We start from the raw sequence: 26,782 nt of genomic DNA, 5'->3' as shown, positions 1-26,782 counted from the left end.
TTTGTAAGGACCACATTCTCTTACAGTATAATCAAACTGAAATTTTATAAGAAAATAAATTGCTGGCATATATAATTATTGGCATATATAATTATATAATTTTATAACAATAAATTACTGGCATATATAATTGTATATAATTATAATATATAAAAAAGAAATCTAAAACTATAGAGCGTTTTGAAAATCATGCTAATGAGAAGCCCACATATCAAATGTACTCAAAGCAGCAGTTAAAGACAAATTTTAGCTTTAGAAGCTCCTGTTACTTACTAAATGAGAAAAATAAAATCAAATGAACTTTTATTGGACTTGAGAAATTGGAAAAATAACAAAATAAATCTAAGAAAGCAGAAAGAAGAAATAAAAAATAAAAGCTGAAATTAATCAATTTTAAGTTGGTTTTAAAATAGTCCAATTGGCTAGGGTTAGTTCTTTGAATATATGAATAAATGAGGTAATTTTCTGGCCAGCAAAATAAGAAAAAGTGAAATGTAAGTAATCCAAAGAGAAAATAGTCATAAATTTGGAAGTTGTTAAACATTAGATAACAGTGTATGTAGTTTAATATGAATAAATTTGAAAATCTAATCTGAAGTGATGATTATCTGGAAAATTTTAAATTATAAGAATTTATTGAAGCAGTAAAAAAAATTGGAAAGCTCAAAACCTTTTTAAGGTTAGTTCCTTCATAGGAACAAATAATTTTGTTTTACATAAAGCTACTTCAGAGCATGGTTATAGTTCCCACATAAATTTATCACAGCAGGCTCTGATAACAGTTTTGTAAAAAGAGAATAAAAAAATAGAAAATTAGAGATCAACTTTATTTAGAAGTATATAGAATAAAAATAAAACACTAGCTTATAAGTTTAGCAGTGAGAATATAGATTTTGTTCTCAATATAAATATAGTAGGAAATCTAAATATAATTATCATTAGTACAAGGAGTCTTTTTTTTTTTTTTTTTTTTTTGCGGTACGCAGGCCTCTCACTGTTGTGGCCTCTCCCATTGCCGAGCACAGGCTCCGGATGCGCAGGCTCAGCGGCCATGGCTCACGGGCTGCTCCGCGGCATGTGGGATCTTCCCGGACCGGGGCACGAACCCGTGTCCCCTGCAGTGGCAGGGGGACTCTCAACCACTGCGCCACCAAGGAAGCCCCAAGGAGTCTTTTATAGGTGCTAAGAAGTAATGTGGTGATGTTCAGCAGCAATTCCTGGCAAATTAGGATTAGAAGAAGATTTTCTGTTAAAACATGCAATACAACAAAGAAACCTATTATACCTTCTATCATTTAAAATTGTTCTGAAAGTTCTTGGCAGCACATTAAAATAAGAAATAGAAATTAGGATTAGAATTTATGTGATTATCACATAATATGGTCTCAAAAATGTTTGTCAAGTGAAATCCACAGTGAAGTACTCTGAAAATAGAGAAGAAAGATTGATATCTGTAAATAATTATTACTTTTTTTTAACTTAAGTTAATTAACTGAAAACTATCAGAATTAATAATAGAATTCCATAGGATGGGTAGATGCAAAATCAACGCTTTGCTGTATCAACTAGAAAATATAATGGAAAAACGATCCCATTTCTGTGAACTACAGGATTAAGTTTATCAGGAATTGTGAGGGGACTTAGGCTAATATAAAGACCAAACATCTTTACTAAGAGGTGTGAAAAAAAATGATTTGAATAAATGGAGAGACATAGTACATACTTGATAAGCAAATGGAATATTGTGAAGATTTCTATTATTCTCAAATTAATTTGTTGGTTTAATGCAATTCCAGTCAGATTAGTTTGTATGGAATGGGCTAGAATAATGAAAAATATTAAAAAAATAAAAAGGCGTGAAAGAGAGCCTTGTGCTGTCAGATAAAGAATAACAGATTTGTGTTTGTGAAATAATAGGCAGACAGTCATTGGAACTCAATGTTTTGGGTCAGAAACAGGCAGTGATATAGGTAATCAAAACAATAAGTCATGAAATCAAAGATCAATAATGATGATTACATAAAAATTTAGAAGTACTATATTTTTCATAATACAGCATAAACAAAATAAAAAGCAGTCAGAGTTAGGAGGAAGCAGTCTATGAAGAGGTTGAGGAGTGGAGGAGTTTATTCAGTGGATGAGAGTTCTGCAGAGCATGAGGAGAACGCTGAGAGGGCTGGGAAGATGGTGGCCCAAGTGTACACCCATGACCTCCTCTCCTTCCCACCTGTTTCTGGAATAACAGCAATAAAAGCATTCTGGTGGGGTGGGAGAGAGAGGAGGTAGAGAAGAGACAAGCTGGTTGGAAAACAGCAGGCAACTAGAGTCAGGATGCAAGTAGCAGAGCAGAGGATAGATTCCCAAGTCCCTGGTGATCAGTGGTCCAAGCTTTGTAGTTCAGGCAGACAAAATATTTGCCAAAATGAATGCCAACTAACTGGGAGACTCTTGGAATTGCTGCAGCTTGGCTGGAGTCCCAACCAAGCACAGGATCCAGGATCACCTTTATCAAAATCGAAGTGAGAGGCTGACCACTACTGGGACCAAAATGAGTTTGGGACCCCAGCCCCTGGAACTAGCTACCAGATTCACCTGGTCATTTCCTTCACCTTGTGTTAATATGACTTTACATTTTATTTAATTTAAGCTTTTGGATCCAATTTATCATGTTATAGCAGGGTGGTGTTGTACCTAGCAAGTACTTACCAGAAGAAATACAGATTTTAGGAAATATGTAAATTTCAAGGAAAATAGGTAGTAAGTACCAATAGAGGGAGGGATAATAAGCGACCTTACAGTATTTGGAGAAGGGGACAGGTTACCACAGGGGTCGATGGCAGATTAAAAAAAAAACAAGGTTGAGAATCCTTCCAGGTGATTGGGGGGAAGGGAGAACATTTAGTACTGTCCGCCTTTGGCATCCACTCTGCATCCAGGCGTTCAGCCAACCATGGATCGGAAATATTCGAAAAAAAATTCTGGAAAGTTCCAAAAAGTAAAACTTGAATTTGCTGCACTCCCGTCAACTATGTACATAGCATTTACATTGTATTTACAACTATTTATATATAATTTACATTGTATTTAATTAATTAATTTATTTATTCCAAAGAAATTCAGGCTAAATGCTTTCATGATTAAAAGGTATCATTCTTTTTTTTTAAAAAAAATCTTTATTGGAGTATAATTGCTTTACAATGTTGTGTTAGTTTCTGCTGTGTAACAAACTGAATCAGCCATATGTATGCATATATCCCCATATCTCCTCCCTCTTGTGCCTCCTCCCACCCTCCTTATCCTATCCCTCTAGGTGGTCACAGAGCAGGGAGCTGATCTCCCTGTGCTATGCGGCTGCTTCCCATCAGCTATCTATTTTACATTTGGTAGTGTATATATGTTCATGCCACTCTCTCACTTCATCCCAGCTTACCCTTCCCCCTCCCCGTGTCCTCAGGTCCATTCTCTACCTCTGCGTCTTTAGCTGTAAGGTTAGGTTTTGTATTTGAGGTGTTTCTTGTTTCTTGAGGTAGGATTGTATTCCTATAAACTACCCTCTTAGAACTGCTTTTGCTGCATCCCATAGGTTTTGGGTCATTGTGTTTTCATTGTCATTTGTTTCTAGGTATTTTTTGTTTTCCTCTTTGATTTCTTCAGTGATCTCTTGGTTATTTAGTAGTGTATTGTTTAGCCAGCCTCCATGTGTTTGAAAATTTTTACAGATTTTTTCCTGTAATTGATATCTAGTCTCATAGTATTGTGGTCAGAAAAGATACTTGATATGATTTCAATTTTCTTAAATTTACCAAGGCTTGACTTGTGACCCAAGATATGATCTATCCTGGAGAATGCTCCATGAGCACTTGAGAAGAAAGTGTTTTCTGTTGTTTTTGGATGGAATGTCCTATAAATCTCAATTAAGTCCATCTTGTTTAATGTATCATTTAAAGCTTGTGTTTCCTAATTTATTTTCATTTTGGATGATCTGTCCATTGGTGAAAGTGAGGTGTTAAAGTCCCCTACTATGATTAAGTTACTGTCAATTTCCCCTTTTATGATGGCTATTAGCATTTGCCTTCTGTACTGAAGTGCTTCTATGTTGGGTGCATAAATATTTACAATTTTTATATCTTCTTCTTGGATTGATCCCATGATCATTATGTAGTGTCCTTCTTTGTCTCTTCTAGTAGTCTTTATTTTAAAGTCTATTTTGTCTGATATGAGAATTGCTACTCCAGCTTTCTTTTGGTTTCCATTTGCATGGAATATCTTTTTCCATCCCCTCACTTTCAGTCTGTATGTGTCCCTAGGTCTGAAGTGGGTCTCTTGTAGACAGCATATATACAGGTCTTGTTTTTGTATTCATTCAGCCAGTCTATGTCTTTTGGTTGGAGCATTTATTCCATTTACATTTAAGGTAATTATCAATATGTATGTTCCTGTTACCATTTTCTTAATTGTTTTGGGTTTGTTATTGTAGGTCTTTTCCTTCTCTTGTGTTTCCTGCCTAGAAAAGTTCCTTTAGCATTTGTTGTAAAGCTGGTCTGGTGGTGCTGAATTCTCTGAGCTTTTGCTTGTCTGTAAAGGTTTTAGTTTCTCCATCAAATCTGAATGAGATCCTTGCTGGGTAGAGTAATCTTGGTTGTAGGTTTTTCCCTTTCATCACTTAAATATGTCCTGCCAGTCCCTTCTGGCTTGCAGAGTTTCTGCTGAAAGATCAGCTGTTAACCTTATGGGGATTCCCTTGTGTGTTATTTGTTGCTTTTCCCTTGCTGCTTTTAATATTTTTTCTTTGTATTTAATTTTTGATAGTTTGATTAATATGTGTCTTGGTGTGTCTCTTTGGATTTATCCTGTATGGGACTCTCTGCACTTTCTGGTTTTGATTGACTATTTCCTTTCCCATATTAAGAAAGTTTTCAACTATAATTTCCTCAAATATTTTCTCAGTCCCTTTCTTTTCCTCCTCTTCTTCTGGGACCTGTATAATTTGAATGTTGGTGCATTTAATATTTGCCCAGAGGTCTCTGAGACTGTCCTCAATTCTTTTCATTCTTTCTTCTTTATTCTGCTTTGTGGTAGTTATTTCTACTATGTTATCTTCCAGGTCACTTATCCGTTCTTCTGCCTCAGTTATTCTGCTATTGATTCCTTCTAGAGAATTTTAAATTTCATTTATTGTGTTGTTCATCATTGTTTGTTTGCTCTTTAGTTCTTCTAGGTCCTTGTTAAACATTTCTTGTATTTTCTCCATTCTATTTCCAAGATTTTGAATCATCTTTACTCTCATTACTCTGAATTCTTTTTCAGGTAGACTGCCTGTTTCCTCTTCATTTGTTTGGTCTGGTGGGTTTTTACTTTGCTCCTTCATCTGCTGCATATTTCTTTGTCTTCTCATTTTGCTTAACTTACTGTGTTTGGGGTCTCCTTTTCGCAGGCAGTAGGTTCGTAGTTCCCATTGTTTTTGGTGTCTTCCCCCAGTGAGTAAGGTTAGTTCAGTGGGTTGTGTAGGCTTCCTGGTAGAGGGTACTGGTGCCTGTGTTCTGGTGAATGAGGCTGGATCTTGTGTTTCTGGTGGCAGGACCATGTCCGTTGGTGTGTTTTGGGGTGTTTGTGAACTTACTATGATTTTAGGCAGCCTCTCTGCTAATGGGTGGGGTTGTGTTCCTGTCTTCCTAGTTGTTTGGCATGGGGTGTCCAGCACTGGAGTTTGCTGGCCATTGAGTGGAGCTGGGTCTTAGCATTGAGACGGAGGTCTCTGGGAGAGCTCTCGCCAGTTGATAGTATGTGAGGCCGGGAGGTCTCTGGTGGTCCAATGTCCTGAACTTGGCTCTCCCACTTCAGAGGCACAGGCCTGACACCTGGCCAGAGCATCAAAGCCCTGTCAGCCACAAGGCTCAGAAGAAAAGGGAGAAAGAAAAAATAAAATAAAATAAATAAAGTTATTAAAGTAAAAAAAAAGAAAACTATTATTAAAATAAAAATTTTTTTAAAGTAATTAAAAAAAAGAGGAGCACAACTATACCAATAAACAAATCCACCAATGATAACAAATGCTAAAAATTATACTAAGATCAACATAAAAATCAGAAACTAGTCAGTCACATACAGCAACCCCAAGTCTACAGTTGCTCCCAAAATCCACTGCCTCAGTTTTGGGATGGTTCGTTTTCTATTCAGGTATTCCACAGATACAGGGTACATCAAGTTGATTGTGGAGATTTAATCTGCTGCTCCTGAGGCTGCATGGAGAAATTTCCCTTTCTCTTCTTTTTTCGCACAGCTCCTGGGGTTCAGCTTTGGATTTGGCCCCACCTCTGCATGTAGGTCGTCCTCTGGCATGGGTTCTTCGCTCAGACAGGAGGGTGTTAAAGGAGCAGCAGATTAGGGGGCTCTGGCTCACCCAGGCCACGGGGATGGAGGGGTATGGAATGTGGGATGAGCCTGTGGCGGCAGAGGCCAGCATGACGTTGCAACAGCCTGAGGCGTGCCGTGTGTTCTCCCTGGGAAGTTGTCCCTGGATCACGGGACACTGGCAGTGGCAAGCTGCACAGGCTCCCGGGAGGGGAGTTTTGGATAGTGACCTATGCTTGCACAAAGGATTCTTGGTGGCTGCAGCAGCAGCCTTAGCATTTCATGCCCACCTCTGGGGTCCACGCTGACAGCCGCGGCTTGCACCCATCTCTGAAGCTCGTTTATGCTGTGCTTTGAATCTCCTCTCCTCACACACTCTGAAACAATGGTCTGTTGCCTCTTAGGCAGTTCCAGACTTTTTCCTGGACTCCCTCCCTGCTAACTGTGGTGCACTAGCCCCCTTCAGGCTGTGTTTACGCAGCCAACCCCAGTCCTCTCCCTGGGATCTGACCTCTGATGCCTACATTGTATTTTATTTATTTATTTATTTTTTCTTTTTGCGGTATGTGGGCCTCTCACTGTTGTGGCCTCTCCCGTTGCGGAGCACAGGCTCCGGATGCGCAGGCTCAGCGGCCATGGCTCACGGGCCCAGCCGCTCCGCGGCATATGGGATCCTCCCAGACCGGGGCACGAACCCGTATCCCCTGCATCGGCAGGCGGACTCTCAACCACTGCGCCACCAGGGAGGCCCTACATTGTATTTTAAATAATCTAGAGATGATTTAAAGTATATAGGAGGATGTGTGTAGGTTATGTGAAAGTACTATGCCATTTTATATAAAAGACTTGAGCATCCTTGGCTTTTGGTATCTGAGGGGGTCCTGGAACCAAGCCCCTGCAGTTACCAAGGGATGAATGTAGTCATCTAAAATGCTTATCTCTTGTTGATATCCAGAAGTTGATAGTGGCTGGGAGCTTGCACATGATGGAACTAAAAGGACTGAAGTCCGTTGGAAGCAAGGTAGTTTGTCTAGGGTCACTCTCAGTTTTAAAGGGGAGTGTTCACGTTTTATTTTCAGTTCAGTTCTATGCTTCCTAGATCCTACTTCACCTCTCATCACATTTTTATGGTGTGATTTACATTTTGCTCTTTTGAGAGGCTAGCTATTCCTTGACAACCAGGAGAATCATAGTCTTATTTATGCGTGGGACACAACCAATTTTGGGAGTTCTTCTAGCATAATTTCAGTGACAATACTCATTAAAGGTTTATTACTTTGGGGTAGTTTTATAAATTCTTGCAGATCCTTTTAACTGACTTTATCATTTTGTATTAGGAGGAATGAGTCCCTACTTGGAATTAAAAAAATGAAATATAAGGACAATACTTTGTGTAAAAAGATCACCAAACCTAGGAAGAAGTTCAGCGCTGCAGTAGTGGAGATTGGAAGAGTAAGTTTCATATGAATTTTGAATTTTAAGTTAATGAACTTAAGAGATTCATGTATCTAGAGATGGTTGGCTGTACTATAATTTAGTATAATGTGAAACAGAAGAGAATACCAACAAGCATAATTTTATAATTATGCAATATATTTTAATTCTTATCACAAGGATATTTTTATAACCATTTTTTTTTGTCTACAGGGCTACTCCTTTTACTTTTGATAATAATTTTAATTGAAAGGCATAAATAAACCACTCTTTTAATGTCAAAAGATAAGCATTAGAGTACAAATAAATTATAGTATTGTGTTAAGATTTTAAATTGGATTTGTAACATTTTTGTTATCTCCCATGTTAAGACTACAGAAGTGAAGCCCAGACAGAGATCTAAAAAAAAGGAAACTCTAAGAGAATTTTTGAATAAAAATCCTTTTATTTCTGAAATGGCGGAGCAAGAAAGGTATTGATTGATTAATTAAGTAAATGTTTACTTGAGGGTTACTATGTGTTGTGCATTATTTTAGGCACCAGGGATACATTGGTAGACTAGACAGATAAGATCACTGCCATCAGGGAGCTTACATACTAATAAAAGGAACACAAAATAAACAAAGACACAACTAAACAATTTATTTTATTTTATTTATTATTTATTTATTCTTTATTGGGGTATAGTTCTTTTACAGTGTTGTGTTAGTTTCTACTGTACAGCGAAGTGAAGTAGAATTCCCTGTGCTATACAGCAGGTTCTCATGAGTTATCTGTTTTATACATATTAGTGTATATATGTCAATCCCAGTCTCCCAATTCATCCCACCCCCCCTTCCCTCCTTGGCATCCATACCTTTGTTCTCTAAATCTGTGTCTCTATTTCTGCCTTGCAAACCGGTTCATCTGTACCATTTTTCTAGATTCCATATATGTGCGTTAATATACAATATTTGTTTTTCTCTTTCTGACTTATTTCACTCTGTAAGACAGTCTCTAGGTCCATCCAAGTCTCTACAAATGACCCAATTTCATTCCTTTTTATGGCCGAGTAATATTCCATTGTATATATGTACCATATATTCTTTATCCATTCATCTGTCAATGGACATTTAGGTTGCTTCCATGATCTGGCTATTGTAAATAGTGATGTGGTGAACATTGGGGTGCATGTGTATTTTTGAATTATGGTTTTCTCTGGGTATATGCCCAGTAGTGGGATTGCTGTGTCCTATGGTAATTCTATTTTTAGTTTTTTAAGGAACCTCCATATTGTTCTCCATAGTGGCTGTATCAGTTTACATTCCCACCAACAGTGCAAGAGAGTTCCCTTTTCTCCACACCTTCTCCAGCATTTATTGGTTGTAGATTTTCTGATGATGCCCATTCTAACCATTGTGAGATGATACCTCACTGTAGTTTTGATTTGCATTTCTCTAATAATTAGTGATGTTGAGCATCTTTTCATGTACCTCTTGGCCATCTGTATGTCTTCTTTGGAGAAATGTCTATTTAGGTCTTCTGCCCATTTTTTGATTGGGTTGCTTGTTTTTTTGATATTGAGCTGCATGAGCTGTTTGTATATTTTGTCCATTGATTCGTTTGCAAATACTTTCTCCCATTCTGAGGGTTGTCTTTTTGTCTTGTTTATGGTTTCCTTTGTTGTGCAAAAGAAACAAGACAATTTAAATTTTTGATAAATTTTATAAAATAAATGAACAGGGGGCTTCCCTGGTGGCGCAGTTGTTGAGAGTCTGCCTGCTGATGCAGGGGACACGGGTTCGTGCCCCAGTCCGGGAAGATCCCACATGTCGTGGAGTGGCTGGGCCAGTGAGCCATGGCCTCTGAGCCTGTGTGTCCGGAGCCTGTGCTCCACAACGGGAGAGGCCACGACAGTGAGAGGCCCGCGTACCGCAAAAAAAAAAAAAAAAAAAAAAAAAAAAAAAGAACAGGATGATATACTATAGAGTAACTGGCCTGGAGTGGAGGTGGTGATAGCAGTAATTTAGATAAGAGTGGCCAGGAGATTAAACTGGTAAATTGCTTCTAATTATTGACAGATAATGTTCTTGTTTATAGAACTTAAACCATAAAACTTATCATGGTATGTTTAGCTTTTATTGTCATGAGTACACATTTATGATTCTCATACATTCTTTATATATCTTACCTTCATTATGTAATGCTTTCCTTCACCTGTTTAGTGATTTTGATCTTAATTTTCAATATATAAATATTAATTAAACCACTCTTATTTTCTTTTTGTTTGCATTTGCCTACGCTCTGTTTGATTATCCCTTCTTTTTCTTTATTTAATTATGACATATTTTAGATGAGTATGGAGACTAATATAACAAATGAACATATACCCAATATGCAGCATACTATATAAAGCGTTTGGGATGCATTTCTGTCCCCCTCTATCCCAGAAGTAATACAATCCAAAATTTGGCATTTATCATGCTTATAAGTGACTTTATACTTCAATTATATATGTATATGCCCCTAAATAACATACGGTATTATTTTTTTACAATTTTTTTTGCCAATTTGCTCTTATTCCTCACTATTATGTTTGTGAGATTTTTTTCATGTTGATTATACACAAGTCTAGTTCAACTTTCCATTATGTAAACAGTGCTATAAAGGATATTCTTATATATATCTCCATATGCACATGTGAGAGTTTCTGGGGTAAATACACAGGAGTGTAGTTCCCAGGATATGAACATTTTAACATTTCTAGATACTGCTAAATTGCTTTAAAATTTTCATCAGTGGTATGTCAAGTTTCCCTTAGTCAGCATCTTCCCTGATACTTAATATTATTATCAAATTTTCAAATTTTTGTGGACCTATGAGCTGTGAAATTTTCTCTCGTTATTTTAATTTTTATTTCTTTGATTACTAATGAGGTTAGTCAGCTTTTCATGTTTTTTTTTTAAACCCTTGGGTTTTTCTGTTCTCAAGACTGCTTGTTTAGATCCTTTGCACATTGGCAACTTTTGTTTTCTCATTTATTTTTAGAAGTTTGGATACTAATGCTTTTCCCAGTTTGAGGCTCATCAATTTACATTTTAAAAGTTATCTTTTTTTATTCATTCATTCATCTATTTATTTATTTATTTATTTTTGGCTGCATTGGGTCTTCGTTGCTGCGTGCAGGCTTTCCCTAGTTGTGGCGAGCGGGATTACTCTTCATTGCGGTGTGCGGCTTCTCATTGCGGTGGCTTCCCTTGTTGCAGAGCACGGGCTCTAGGCATGCGGGCTTCAGTAGTGTGGCTTGCGGACTCTGCGCTCAGTAGTTGTGGCACATGGGCTTATCTGCTCCACGGCATGAGGGATCTTCCTAGACCAGGGTTTGAACCTATGTCCCCTGCATTGGCAGGCAGATTCTTAACCACTGTGCCACCAGGGAAGTCCCTGAAAGTCATCTTTTTTAAAATCAAAAGTTATAACTGTTAATTGGGTCAAATGTATCAACATTTCTCTTTATTATTTTTGAAATTCTTCTCTAACTGAGGTAGTAAGGTATTTTCTTCATCAATTTAAGTGTTTGATTTTACAATTAGGAATTTCATCCAACTCTAATCAATTTTTATGAATGGTGAGAGGAAGAATCCCTCTCCCCGTCTTTTTTAGTTTCATTATAGTTTCATTATACCCAATTGACTAGCTCCCTTTATTGAGTAATCTATTCTGTCATCACTGTCACTTTTTGTCATTTAGCAAGTTGTCTTATATGTAGTTTTGGAATCTTCTTCCTATCCCATTAGTCTGTCTATCCCTGAGTCAACATCACACCATCATACTTTGTTTGGTTTTAAATTAAGTTTTATTGTCTTGATAGAACAAGTCTCTCCAGTATGTTCTTTTCCTTCATGCACGTCTTAGATATTCTTCCACAAAATAGTTTGGAATAGCTGCGAGTAATAAAAAGAAATAACAACTTGTGATTTTGATGGAGATAGAATTGAATATATGGATTGGTTTGAAAAGTTATTTTTTTTAAACAACATTGAATCTTTCTATTAGTAGACAGACCACATACTTAGATCCTATTTAATATCTATCAATACATTTTTATGATATTCTCCATAAAGCTGTTATCTATCTTTTGTTAGCTACATAAAAGGAATGCTTTTTGGTATTTGTGTAAATGGTATTCTAAAATTATGTTTTTGAATACTTCTGTTCTTTTATATAGGAATATGATTGATTTATAAACAACTCGATCTTCTATACAACTTGGTAATTTTTCCATAGTTACAGATTTTCTGTGTGGACGGTCATACTGTGAACAAATGAAAGTTTCGCTTAATCCTTTCTAACACTCAAGCCTCTTACTTCTTTGCCTAGACTACAGGTTGGGATGTCAAGTTTAATCTTGAATGGAGTTTGTGATTATGGACAGCCTTGTTGTAACATGCATTTTTAAAACCTTTTTATTTTCAGATAATTGTACATCCACATGCAGTTACAAAAAATAATACAGAAAAAACCTGTATACCTTTCACCCAGTTTCTCCTAGTATTAATTACGTAACTAAAAATAGCACAGACAGGAAATTGACATGGATACAATCTACTGACCTTATTCAGATGATAGCAATTCTTTGTGCAGTCATATGAGTGTGTGTATTTAGTCTTACCCAATTTTATCACATTTATAGACTTGTGTGACTATCACCATAGTCAAGAAGCAGAACAGCTCTATCATAAGGATCTACCTGCCAAGCCCCCCTGCTACCTTTTCATAACCACAACCACCTCCCTTCCTCTCCCCCTCCCAACCCCTGACAACCACTAATCTGTTTTCCATTTCTATAATTTTGTAATTTCAAAAATGTTATAAAAATGGAATCACACAGTATGTAACTTTCTGAGATTGGCTTTTTCTTTCCACTCAGCACAGTTCCTTTGAGACCCATTCAAGTTGTGTGCATCACTAGTTCACGTTATTATCGTCCAGTAGTATTCTGTGGCACGGATATACCACAGTTTGTTTAACCACTCACACACTAAAGGCCATTTGGATTGTTTGGATTGTTTTGACTGTTAGGAATCATGCTGCTGTGAACATTCATGTACAGGTTTTGTGTGAACATAAATCTCCATTTCTCTGGAATAAATGGCCGAGAGCGCAATAGCTAGATTGTATGGTAAGTGTATGTTTAACTTTGTGTGAAATCCCATACTTTTTTCCAGAGTGGGTGTACTTTTCACATCTCCACAGCAGTGTTTGAGTGACCCAGTTTCTCCTCATGCTGGCTAGCATGTAGTGGTATTACTATTTTTTATTTTAGTCATTAAAATAGGTTTTAGTGATGTCTCATGGCTTTAATTTGCATTTCTGTAAAGGCTCGTGATATTGAACCGCATTTCGTGTGCTTACTTGCCACCTATATATCTTCTTAGTGAAGTGTCTGTTCATGTCTTTTGCTCATTTTCTAATTGGACTGTTTGTTTTTAGTTTTTCTGTTGAATTTTGAGAGATCTTTCTATATCCTAGATATAGGTCAAGGCCCTTGTTGGATATGTGGTTTGCAAATATTTTTTTTTTCAGTGTGTAGCTTGCCTTTTCATCCTCTTCACAGTCTTTCACAGAGCAAAAGTTTTTAATTTTGATGATGTTTGACTTATCAATTTTTTCTTTAATGGATTGTGCTTTTGGTGTCAAATCTAAGAACACTGCCTAGCCCTAGGTCATATATTTTTTCCCCAAGTTTTATAGTTTTATGTTTTATATTTACTTGTGATCCATTCTGAATTAACTTTTTGTATAAGGGATTGAGATTTATGTTTTTACTTATAGATATCCAACTGCTCCAGTACCATTTGTTGGAAAGACTGTCCTCCTTCTACTGATTTGCTTTTGCAGCTTTGCAAAAAACCAGTTGGGCATATTTATGTGGGTATATTTACGTGCGATTTGGGAAGATACTCTATCAAATTTAGGAATATGTCTTCTATTTCTTGTTTTCTGAAAGTTTTCTTCTGATGTGTGTTCAGTCTTGTTGAATATTTCTTCTTCACTAAGATTTTTTTCTCCTTTAATCTGATTATGCAGTGAATTACATTAATACATAAATGTTAAACCATGCACAGTGTCTTTTTCTCACACTTTTGACTCCAACAGTATGTGTCTTCCAAAACCAACCACTTCTCAGGGAGTTGGGACAAGATAGCAGACTGGAAGGACCTTGGGCTCACCTCCTCTCAGGAGCACACCAAAATTACAACTAACTGCTGAACAACCATTGATAAAAAAGACTGGAAACTGTCAAAAAAGATATTCTACATCCAAGGGTACAAAACCCTTTGCCTAGTTTCTCCTAATGGTAACATCTTACAGAGCTATAGCATAAAAATTCAATTCAATTCTGATAATATCTACCTGGAGTCAGCATCAGATCCCACAAGTTGAAGGACCCTGCCCCACAAGACTGGCCCCACTTTAGATGCCGGCCACAAATGGGATGGCCAGGCTACCCACATTTCTGCCCAGCCTACTACAAACTAGGGGGTCCCCATAATTCCTCCTCACCCCATTCAGGTTCAGTAGTTTGCTAGAATGGCTCACAGAACTCAGGAAAACGTTTTACTTACGTTTACTGGTTTATAAGGGATGCATGTGAACAGCCAGATGAAGGGGCTCAGAGGACAATGTCTGGAAGGGTCCTGAGCACAGGAACCTCTGTCCCTGTGAAGTTGTGATGCATCGCTTTCCCAGCAAGTGGATGTGTTCACCAGCCTGGAAGCTCTCTGAACCTTATTGTTCATAGGTTTTTAAAACACCCAATCTGCAGTCACTGTCTCCAGAGACTGGGGGTTGGGGCTGAGAGTTCCACTTAGAAATCATGTGTTTGATTTTTCTGGTGGCCAGCCCCTCTCCTGAGGCTCTCTAGGGGCCCAACCCTGGGTCACTTTACTAGCACCTGAGTCTAGCACCTTACTAGACTCAGGCGTGTTCCAAAGGGGCTCATCATGAATAACAAGAAACTCCTATCACTCAGGAAACTCCAAGTTTTAGGAGCTCTATACCTGGAACAAAGGACAAAGAGCAAATATGCATTTTTATTATAACATATTATGTCTGCACACATGGATTCATTTTTTACCTACTGATTCAACTTCTTTAAGATTAATAGCCACTCTGAATCTGTGATTTTATTTGAGTTCCTTTTGATGAATTCTATTTTCTAGGAAATTATCCATTTTATCTAAATTTTCAAATATATTCATAAAACATTATTATATTCTCATGTTACCTTTTGAATCTCTGCTATATCTACAGTTACATCCTGTATTTCATTCCTAACTTCATTAATTTTTGTCTTCTCTCATATTTTTGAGATTTATCTTGCCAGAGGTTTGTCTATTTTTTCCCCATTTTTTCAAAGAGCCAAATTTTGTCTTTGTAAGTCTTCTTTATTGTGTTTATTTTCCTTGCCCTTAATTTTTGCTTTTATTCTTATTACTTCCCAGCTTCTTTTTTTTTTTTTTAACAGCTTCATTGAGATTTTAAGCAAGGAAAAAATTATTTTTCCTTCTAACCTCCTAAGTTCCCTGGCTGGGACTCTATAATGTTAGACTGACAAAAGACAGATTAACAAGAGAAAAACAAATAGGAGTTTATTATTGTTTGCATGTACATGGGAGAACTCAGTGATGAGTAACTCAAAGGGGTGGTTAGGACTTGGGCTTGTATGGCATCTTAACAAAAGAACAACAAATTTATGGTAAAGTGACAAAACAAGGAAAAGGGGTTTAGGCTTTCAAGGGCAGCAAACTCTGGTAGAAATATGAGAGAAACTATTGGAGTAAGACTTGTTTGGGCAGGTCCATCTTGATGCTGATTTTCCCTCTTCATGGCCATAAAATTTCCCAGGAGAGGAGATTTATGGCATTCTTCATTTTTCAGAAGTTTCTATTTTCTATCAGATAAGGGAACCTCCAAGAAGGCATCTTTCTGCATCTGTTCATTCTCATTTACCTCCAGCTCAAAATGATCCTAACACCAAAGTGAGAAGTATCTCCCTGTATGATCTCACCCTCTGTGGCGGGGAAGATGCAGGTAGTTCTGTCACTCTCCTTGGCCTTTTTTTTTTTTTTTTTTTTTTTTTCGGTATGCGGGCCTCTCACTGTTGCGGCCTCATCCCGTTGCGGAGCACAGGCTCCGGACGCGCAGGCTCCGGACGCGCAGGCTCAGCGGCCATGGCTCACGGGCCCAGCCGCTCCGCGGCACATGGGATCCTCCCAGACCGGGGCACGAACCCGCATCCCCCGCATCGGCAGGCGGACTCCCAACCACTGCGCCACCAGGGAGGCCCTCTCCTTGGCCTTTTGAGGTGACTTGACCTCTTCACACAGGAATAAGATTGATTTTTATTGTGGAAATTGTATTTTTAATTTTTAAGGTAGAGTTATTTAAAACATTTCCATTTGTTTGGAAACCAAAAAGCATTACTTAAGACAACCAAACAACAGCAAAAAGCTCAAAAAACTTTGGATTAAAAGGAAGTCATCAACAAAATACAAAATATTTAGCACTGAATGATAATGTCAACACTACATATCAAAAAGTAGTTTCTGGGCTTCCCTGGTGGCGCAGTGGTTGAGAGTCCGCCTGCCGATGCAGGGGACATGGGTTCGCGCCCCGGTCCAGGAAGATCCCACATGCCGCAGAGCGGCTGGGCCTGTGAGCCATGGCCGCTGAGCCTGCGCGTTCGGAGCCTGTGCTCCGCAATGGGAGAGGCCACAACAGTGAGAGGCCCGTGTACCGCAAAAAATAAATAAATAAATAAATAAAATAGTAGTTTCCTTCCTTCCTTTGTTCTTCAGAATATCTGTTTTTCTCATGCAACAACGTCTATACAACGTCTGTCTCCCTTCCTTCCATCCATCCCTCTTTCCTTTTCTTCCGTGTGTGTGTGTGTGTGTGTGTGTGTGTTGTATTGATTCAGGTGCAGACATGTTATCTATTAAAGTGAGCAAGATACTTTAACTTACCAGTTGAGATCATTTTTTCCCCTTCTCCAATATAAATCAGGTAGAATGGCACAGACCAATGAGGCAACAACATTGTCAAGGGTTAAAAGAAAAAGATAAACTATTTTGAAGAAGTAGTCATGCCATATAAACAACTATGTAACTGTAAAATTAGGTGGGCTGGGCTTCCCTGGTGGCGCAGTGGTTGAGAGTCCCCCTGCCACTGCAGGGGACACGGGTTCGTGCCCCGGTCCGGGAAGATCCCACATGCCGCGGAGCGGCTGGGCCCGTGAGCCATGGCCGCTGAGCCTGCGCGTCCAGAGCCTTTGCTCTGCAATGGGAGAGGCCACAACAGTGAGAGGCCCGCGTACCGCAAAAACAAAAATTAGGTGGGCTACTTTGAGATTTTGATAGGAATAATTTGAAACAAATTGAATATATGTTATACTTAAAATCTAAACTATTAGCTAAATTTTGAGATATTAGTTTTTTCCAGAGCCCACTGCATTTGGATATATGAAGTTATTTCACGTATAGTTGTATAGTTGGCTGTTTTATTTCCTCTGTAGTCTAGCTAATGTTAGAAAAAATTTGGCTTCATTGTTTTTTTTCCTTAAGGAACAGAACAGAGAAATGATTTTCTTGTTTAATATTGAAGTTAGTTGATGAATGTGAACATTATAATGTTATAATTTAGTTGTCTAATCTCAGTGGCCTTTTGGTGTTGGAAAAGAAAATCTCTGTTTGGTTTGAGCCTAGCACACACACATCACAGAGAATTGAAGGCAATTCATAGTGTCTTCATTCCTAGTGTTTATCCTTGTGGCTGCTTCACTGTCCTAGTTCACATTTTTAGCGCTAAGGAAATGACAGATAAACCAGAAACATTTGCATAAGGGTAGTCAGGTGACTTGTTGATGTATTTTGTACAAATTGGACTCATTCTTCTTTGTTAAATGTCTGGAAGTTTGTATAATTTCAAAACTTCCTTCTTCCTCTGCAGAAATAAGAGAGCTGATGTTCAAGAAGTAGCACATCGATTCCTGGTAGATAACTTGAATCCTTTAATATTAAATTATGTTAAAAAGAAGAGGTTTCATCAAATATTTCTTGAGGAGATGCCCTGGAAAGCTCAGATGAACCTGTATCTGGCAAGCGCACACTTCAACCTGCTTTTAACAGAGCTAGGGGAACGTACAAAGATAAAATTTGGTTCGTCATTGGTAATGGTCAGGTAGAGTATATTATCAATGAATAATACTTCTTTAGTCTCAAGAACGTGGGTTGTATTTCTATGATCAGGGCTCCAATGCTGATGATAACTTCAAGAGGTTTACAAAGTGCTTCAGTCTGTACTGACCTTTGGTATATTTTTAAACTTCTTATCTCAGAATCTTTCCCAAATGAGTGCTGAAGTGCTTATGAAGTACTAATTTGCATATATTTTGAATATATTAGTCAATATAGCTTTCAGTGAAAGGGGAAAGTGAAGTTTCCAAGAGAAGTTTAATATTAATTGTACAGAAATTATATTAGTAGTCATTAGGCAAATCTCTGTTTCATTTAGAGGTATATTTTAAGCCTCTATAAACACAGGTTGTATTTTCTCATACAATGTAAACTTTCTGTCATTAATTCCAAAGACATTTTCCAGCTCTTTTTGATTGTCTTTGGCTAAAGTGCTATTTATAGGAGATGAAAAAAGAACATAAATACATAATACGGAATACCATGTAACCAGAGTAACTCTATGTAACCAGAGTCTTTCTTTAAAAAAACAAGAACAACAGAAAATAAACTCATTGAGGGAATTCCCTGGCGGTCCAGTGGTTAGGACTCTGAGCTTTCACTGCCGTGGGCCTGGGTTTCAATCCCTGGTTGGGGAACTAAGATCCTGCAAGTGCACAGCGTGGCCAAAAAAAAAAAAAAACAAAACTGCTGAGCACCTATTAGATACCAGGTACTGAGATAGGTACAGTGGGCCTTCAAAGATGAGCAGGATATACAAGTTGGAGTCTGGTAGTGTGGCTCACAAGTGTTCACGAATAATTGTAAATAATGGTAAAAAGTGAAGTGCACATAAAGTCTTTGTTCCTTGGGAGGAGGCTTTCTCCTGATGAGACTAACAGGGAAGGTTTCACGGGGAGAAGCCACTTGGCCTGGGTCCTGATGGACAGGCACGATTTAGAAATGTGCAGGTCGGGAAATAGGCGTTTCAGATAGGTGGAAGAACGAATCAAGAGCCCAGGTAGGAAACACAGGATGGGAACCCCCAGGGGTCTGACCAGAGTCTAGGGCACGTGAAAGGGAGTGGTGAGAAGTGATTAGAAAAGTAGGTCGGTACCAGATCATGGAGGGTCTTAACAGTCTATTAAATCTTAACTTTAATTTATATACAGTGGAAGATTATTAAGTTGTTTTTTTTTTTTTAAGCAGGGCTATGATAGGCAATTTCTCTGACAGCAACATATCAAATGGATTGGAGGAAGGAAAGAATGGTGACAGGGATATGAATTAAGAGGGTATTTATTTCAGTAATCCAGTGATACAATATGCAGGTTGAAACCCACAATGAACTTGATCCAGTTTCTGTTTCTCCAGAATTTTGTTTAAAATAAAATTCTGGTCTATGTGGGTTAGACCAGGTTAGCATTTAAGAAGCAGTTAGATTGCTTGACTAACAGGGAAGGCTTTTGGCAAAGTGACCCATTCTTGAGGCTATGAAAGGGAAAACAGTTCAGATCAGATGGGCTTCCCTACTGTCCCCTGGACACCGAGAGCTCTTCTTCTCCGACCTGCCAGTCACACATGGCCATTCGTGCATGATTACTTGGCAGCACAAAGATTAGACAGTGACCGAATTTGTATCAGGGTAACTTGGTGATAAGTTCCAGTTTATTAAAACATGTAGGGCCTCCCTGGTGGCGCAGTGGTTGAGAGTCCGCCTGCCGATGCAGGGGACACGGGTTCGTGCCCCGATCCTGGAGGATCCCACATGCCGCGGAGCGGCTGGGCCCGCGAGCCATGGCCGCGGGGCCTGTGTGTCCGGAGCCTGTGCTCCGCAACGGGAGAGGCCACAGCAGTGAGAGGCCCGCGTACAGCAAAAAAAAAAAAAAAAAAAAAAAAAAAAAAAAAAAAAAACATGTATTTATTTATTTGGTATTTGACAGAATTAATTCAATTTTGCTTATATTGTTTTTTTAATGTGTTTTTTTCCCCTTTGCAGTTTCCGATCATTTGATCCTAATGTGTTCTCACTGTATAATTCAGGAACAGTATTACCAACAGGAAAATTGACTCTAGAAAACTATAAAGTGATGCTTGATTTCCTTCTTACAGCTAAAAAAAGAAAGGCTCACTTACCATCAGGTAAAATAAATATGTTCTATGCTATCAAGTTGTCTTTAGATTTTTTTATTCACAAATGCAACACATACATACACACATACCCTGACACGTACACCCCCCCATAGACACAGAGCTACACACATCATTTTCCAATGACTTAGGAATTTAGTTGAGTTGTGATATTTTGTAGGAGATTCTTATTTGTTCTATTTTTTTAAAATGTCTGCATTTTTGTGGCATCATCATATATATTTGGAAATACTTATGTAGGATTCTCCCCTAAATCAATTTGGCCATTCAGCAAATATAATGTTCTTTTAAAAATATTGGTAGCCTCCAGTGATCAAGGTAAGTGAAGACTTGCTGTCAGGTTTTATGTTTTAGTGGACGTAAGTTTCAGAACCAATTCCACCAAACATACTGATGCAAGCAGGCATGAAAACATCATGCAGCTGTTGCATAGTTCCGATTTTGTACTCAGGACAGTCCACTCTTGCCTTAGGATCTGTAATTATCACCTTCCATGAAAGCTTTCTCCAAGATGAAGGCAGTAATACCCTAATGGCAGGACCAACCAATATTGTCTTCTGGTCAGGTGACTGGGGCCTTCAGGACATGGAGAGATGTAGGTGAACAGGGCTCTCTGGGTGTTGCACTGATGACACTATTTCTAAACAATCACCTATCTTGAATACCACTCATTTCACAAATAAAAATTTATTTCTAATATCTTTATGCTAGTACCAACCCTCATATAGATTTTCAAAAATGGCACTTTAATTCCTATATGGCTTATTGCTGAACAGGATATTTCATAATGCTAGTTAACTGCCCCAGGCGGTTTGATTCATATTTGAGGTACTTAACATGCTTTTTAATTTCTTCTAGGGTATAGTTTAAGTTTAACTGGTACCTGCATGTCATACCAGGACTATTAAAGTATTTGAAAGTAAATTTCCTGGACATAGAAAGAGTCCGAGTTTTGTATGTACATTACAATATATATAACTTCTTGAGTTTTTTTTAAAGTAGCTCCCTAAGACCTCCCATGAAATTGGCAATAAAATATTCTGCTATTGAGACTTATCATTTAATGCAGAGTTCTAGTAAGAGAATGTCTGTGGCAGGAGAAATCCTCTGTGTTTTTTAGCACAGCAACGGGAGAATGAGTGATCAGGGTTGCTGCACTGCCTAACACCAGGGGATGCTCCTCAGCTTCCGGTGTATGTGTCCAGGGAATGGCCTGTTTGGGGGGGAAATTAAGGAACAATGGGATCCTGTCATTCTTCTCCCCCAAAGCGTGACATTCCTGCCTCTGCATCGTTCCTTTGGCCATCAGCCTTGCCTGGAATGTTCTCTATACTCTTCCCACGTAGCTAAATCATAATCACCCTTTAAGAACTAATCTAAAAGCCTCCTTCTCTGGAAACTTTCCCGGGTTCATCATATCCATGATAATTCTGTCCTTTCTCCAAATTTATGTAGCGTTTGTTATCTGAATTATTCATTTGATGCTAGTCACCTGTTGTGTTTCCTGGAACTTAACTCTCTTTTCAATAATATTATACTTTATATTTGTACTGTAGATGCAGAAGAATTTTCGGCATTTCTTAATTCCAAGATGAGTGATGAAAATGTTTCCAAGACACAAACAGGTTATGAATCAGACTCTCAATCAGGACTCAGTGGTAAAGAAAAGGATCACTCAGCAAATTTGGATCTCTTGGATCATTTTATGAAAATCTTTTTATATTGCAGGAGAGCAATGGTAAGCTGGCCCTTCTTATTTGTTAATGTAGTGGACATAAACCTCAGCCCATGAATTTAGGCATGTATGATACATTTATTTACTTATTATCCACAATTTTAATTTCATCTGTGAGATTAAATTTGCTGGATTTTATGTCGGTCATCTGTAAGGCTTGCCTGCCATGGGACTGAGGTCTCACATTTGGTGAAGTTGTGAGGGAGGAGAGAAAGCCCCTTTAGTCATTAGTCATACATCCACCCAGAGCTGAGGTGGCCTTTGTCCTTGTCTTCAAAGTCTCCATGACTATTCAGACACCCCTCTGCTGCTTTCTAGCCACACTTGGGACATGGGCTTCTCCAGTGACACCAGGGGTTCTTCTTCAGGCTCTTGATCCCTCCTGGGCACCATAGACTCCTTTCTCCCATCTAGCCCAGGGGAAGGTCTTTCTAGGCCACGGGGAAGCCCTGTCCCTTCCCCCCTGACCTCCTGCTTCCCCAGGCTACTTGTGTCTTCTGTCAAATGCTTTTGTCTTTTTCTTGTTAAATATTATATGATAGATGATTAAACTCAGAATTGGAATCATTAGCTACAAAGAAATTTGTTTCCTTTTCCTCATAGCACGAAGGGGATGTACTTCAAACTTCTCAAGAGATGAGAAGAAATGTATTCTTTCTAGATGAGAAAGGAATACTTAAGTTCCCACTTTCTTCGTGAAGTAGAGAGAGTGACCTTATAAAAATGTAAACTAAACCCACATCATCTCCCTTGACCATGAGCATTGCATCCTGTGCTCCTTTGTACCAGCTTCAGGGCCCTAGAAGGTCTGGGTTCTGCTCACTTCTCAGGACTCACTCCTCTTGCTCTTGTGCAGTCCACTCTCCCCTCTGTGGTTCTGAAAGCACTAAGCTTGCTCCCTCCTCAGCCCTCAGGTTCACCCTCCATCCTTTGCACCTGCTGTTCCCTCAGCCCCAAATGTTCTCCTTCTCCCAACACTCCCACCCCCACCTTCACATGACTTGTTCAACTCAACATTCAGGGCTCTGCTCATATGTCACCTCATAGAGAACTTCTCTCCTGATCACCCTGTATAAAAGGACCTGTCCTCTCACCCTCATCAGGTTCTGAGTCATTTCTGCTTTATTTACCTTTACAACCCTTATCATTCCCTGAAATTGTATTTTTATTTGTCTGCTTATTTGGTATCGGCCTCTCCTAATAAATTGAAGCAGCACGAGGGCAGGCCCAGTTTCCCTTGCTTGCTGTGACGTTCCCAGCACCTAGAACAATGGGCACGCTGGAGTCAGACCGCTGGTGTGCAAATCCTTGCTCATCACTTAGTAGACTCATAACCTTGGGCAGTTTAGCCCCATGCCTCCATTTCCTCATCTGTAAATTGAAGAGAATACTGGTGCATACCTACTTCATAGGAGTTGTCATTAGAATGAACTGAGATAATGCATGTAAATGTCCTACCACAGTGTCTAGCACATGTAAGTAGCATATAACAAATGGTGTTAGTTACTCTTATTACTGACGTAGAATATTTGCAGAAAGAGGAAGTTGTTCAGAGATCCATAACTTTGGGAACTTTGGCGTCTTTTGAATGTTGTGTTTGTCTTAGGTTCTTGCTCATCGTGGTGGCTATTGGACTCTGCTTCAGAACTGCTGTCGGGCTCTTTGGAACTTTACTCAGGAGCTACAAATACTTCATAAACAAGCAGTGGATCTGTATAAAACATTTCCTATTAGCCAGGACTGTTTCCTCTGTACCTCTGTTTTACCATTCTATTTGGGAGCAGAATTACTTATTGACATGTTAATAGAACTGCAAAATATCAGTTCTGTTAAGGTAAGAGTATTTGGGTAATTCTTTTTATTGTAGGTTAATTAACAAATTCTTTGTACCAGGCAGCTTGGGATAAGTAGAAATTAATATTTTGCTTGAGTTGTTATTTGGTTTGTCTGTATTTCATTTGTTTCTCATTGTTATTTGGTTCACAGTATATAACAGTACATTGATGTTAATTACAAATATCTGCCTGAAAATTCAGTTTCTTAAATGGAACAGAAAGTAACATTTACTGAGCTCCAGCTTCTACATAAACTAATCTAAATACATTTAATCCTCATAGCAATCTTTTTGACGGAGAAAGAAACAGACCCTAAGACAGATCATGTAGCTTGTTGGTTGATATTTATTTCCCTGCTTTATCTGTCCATGTTTTGTTACACTAGACGTGGTAGAATTTACAGCCATCTCAAATCTAGCACACTGTGGTTTAAAGCATGAAAATAAAATTGGAAAAAATGCAAACATCATACAACCCAAACACATTGAAAATTAGTAAACACATGAACCCTTTGAGTCATGGGGTTTATAACATTTTCAGATGTAAAACATATGACAACAATAGCACAAAAGACTGGGAGGGCAAATAAAATTAAACTGTCATAAGTTTTTAAACTTTATATAAAGTGATACAATATTAACTCTCAAGTGGAATGTGATAAGTTAAGTATGCATTGAATAATCCCCAGAATAACTACCAAAAGAGAGATATAGCTAAAATGACAAATGGAAGCTAAAAGTAAAGTGGAAAACTAAATAATCGTCAATTAAAGAAGGCAGGAAAAGAGGAACACAGACACATGGGACAAATAGAAAACAAATCACAAATCATGTAACCCAATTTTATCTATAACTATATTAATATAAATGGATTAAATACCCTAATTAAAAGGCAGAGATTGTCTAACTGGATAAAAGAGAAAGACGTGTACTTGCCCATAATAGAAGCACTTCTGGGACTTGCCTGGTGGCGCGGTGGTTAAGAATCTGCCTGCTAATGCAGAGGACGTGGGTTCGAGCCCTGGTCTGGGAAGATCCCACATGCCGCCGAGCAACTGAGCTTGTGCACCACAACTACTGAGCCTGCGCTCTAGAGCCCACGAGCCACAATTGAGCCCGCATGCCACAGCTACTGAAGTCCGCTCACCTAGGGCCTGTGCTCTGCAACAAGAGAAGCCATTGCAATGAGAAGCCCGCACACTGCAATGAAGAGTAGCCCCCACTCGCCACAACTAGAGAAAGCCTGTGCACAGCAACAAAGACCCAATGCAGCCAAAAATAAATAAATTTATTAAAAAAAAAGAAGCACTTCTGGGTATAAAGAAACAGATAGATTGAAAATAAAATAGTGAAAGAAAATAGTAAGCCTAAAATATGAAAACAGTAAACAAAAAAAGCTGGTGAGGCTATATTAATATTAGATAATATAGTCAAGAAGTATTTTGAGAGATAAAGAGGGACATTTCCTAATGAGAAGAAGCTCAATTAATCAGGAAGACATACTAATCATAAATGTGTATGCACCAAATAACAGAGACTCAGAATACACTCTGGACACCCAAAGCTTGAAGAGCTTCCTGTTTGGTGGACACATTGATGTCGGATGGGTATCAGGCCCTGACTCCATAGAGAGAGGGCACAGAATCTCCTCATCTTGGACCCTTCCAGACCTAGCTCTATGCACCTCTTCCTTTTGGCTGTTCCTGAGTTGTATCCTTTATAAGAAAACTGTATCAGTGAATTCTGAGTCATTCTAGGAAATGATTGAACCCGAATTTATAGCTGGTCAGTCAGAAGTGCGAGTGACCCTGAGACTTGTGGCTGGCATCTCCAGTGAGCACTGAGCCCTTAAACTGTGGAGTCTGACCCTGACTCTGGGGTAGCTAGTGTCAGAAGTGACGTGCAGTACAAATTAAGATTGATTGGAAACAGAGCACAAGGCACATGGTGTGTTCACCAAGATGTATCATATGCAGAGTCAAAAAATAAGTCATAATAAAATTTAAAAGACTGAAATCTGAAAGAGTATGTTTTCTAACTGCTACATTATAAACAGATTAATATAATGTAGGAAGAAAAGTCTCCAAATATCTGGAAATTAAATAACACAGTTCTAAATAATCCATGGGTCAAAGAAGAAGACACAAGGGAAATTTAAAAAGTATTTCAACTGATGATAACATATCAGAATTTGTGGGATGTAAATAAGCCAGTGCTTAACAGAAACTTTATAGCTTTAAATGTTTAGTAAATAGGAAGAAAGATATAAATCAGTCATTTAAGTGTTCATCTATGGGAGCTAGAAAAAGAAGAGTAAATTAGACCCAAAGTAAGTAAAAAGAATAATAGAAATAATAAGAAGAAATGAAGGAAATGGTAAGAGCAGAAATAAATTAGATATAAAACAACCCAGAAAATAAAGTCAGTAAATTAATCTTTTGAAAATGTTATTAAAATTGTCAGAATCTTAAGAATACTGATGAAGAACGAAAGTGAGAAAAGCACAGATTACTAATACTAGTAATGAAAGAGGGATATAGCTACAGTTCCTATATACATTAAAAGAAAAATAAGGGAATGTCATGACCAATTTTTACTAATGAATTAGATAACTTAGATGAAATGGACATGTCTATTAGAAAGTACAACTTAAATCTGACACAAGAAGTGATAGAAAAAATGAATTACCCAAATATATTAAAGAAATTGAACTCATAATCAGAAACCTTGATATAAAGAAAACTCTAGACCCAGAATATTTCCCTGCAGCATTCTAGCAAACACACAAGGAAGAAATAATAAATCATATACCAATTTTTTTAGAAGTGAGGCCAGCTTAACCCTGACAGATATATCAAAAAGAAAAGTATGACTCAATATTACTCATGAACATAGACACAAAACTCCTTAATGAACTGTTAGCAAATCAATCCCAGTAAGATATAAAATATGCTAATTATATATATAATATATACAAATGATGATCAAGGGGGGTTTAATCCCAGAAATGTAAGGTTACCATTTGAAAATCAATCAATGTAATTCACCATATTAACAGGA

The 26,782-nt window shown here is 38.1% G+C and overlaps 1 protein-coding gene across 2 annotated transcripts in view; it reads left to right on the top strand.

Moving 5' to 3' along the window:
• Positions 1-26,782, top strand: part of CFAP54 (cilia and flagella associated protein 54) — a 310,560-nt gene that overhangs the window by 131,983 nt on the left and 151,795 nt on the right. For both annotated transcript variants that reach the window (XM_060113374.1, XM_060113373.1), the window contains exons 31-36: positions 7,689-7,803; positions 8,157-8,257; positions 17,779-18,009; positions 20,002-20,144; positions 21,710-21,891; positions 23,495-23,722. In XM_060113374.1, coding sequence (XP_059969357.1) covers positions 7,689-7,803; positions 8,157-8,257; positions 17,779-18,009; positions 20,002-20,144; positions 21,710-21,891; positions 23,495-23,722 — 1,000 coding nt within the window. The remainder of the gene's footprint in view (positions 1-7,688; positions 7,804-8,156; positions 8,258-17,778; positions 18,010-20,001; positions 20,145-21,709; positions 21,892-23,494; positions 23,723-26,782) is intronic.

This window comes from Mesoplodon densirostris, chromosome 11 (assembly GCF_025265405.1).
Source record: "Mesoplodon densirostris isolate mMesDen1 chromosome 11, mMesDen1 primary haplotype, whole genome shotgun sequence".
In the NCBI taxonomy this organism is placed as follows: domain Eukaryota; kingdom Metazoa; phylum Chordata; class Mammalia; order Artiodactyla; family Ziphiidae; genus Mesoplodon; species Mesoplodon densirostris.
The sequence above is the reverse complement of the archived record's forward strand: the minus strand, read 5'-3'. Positions and strand labels throughout refer to the sequence as shown.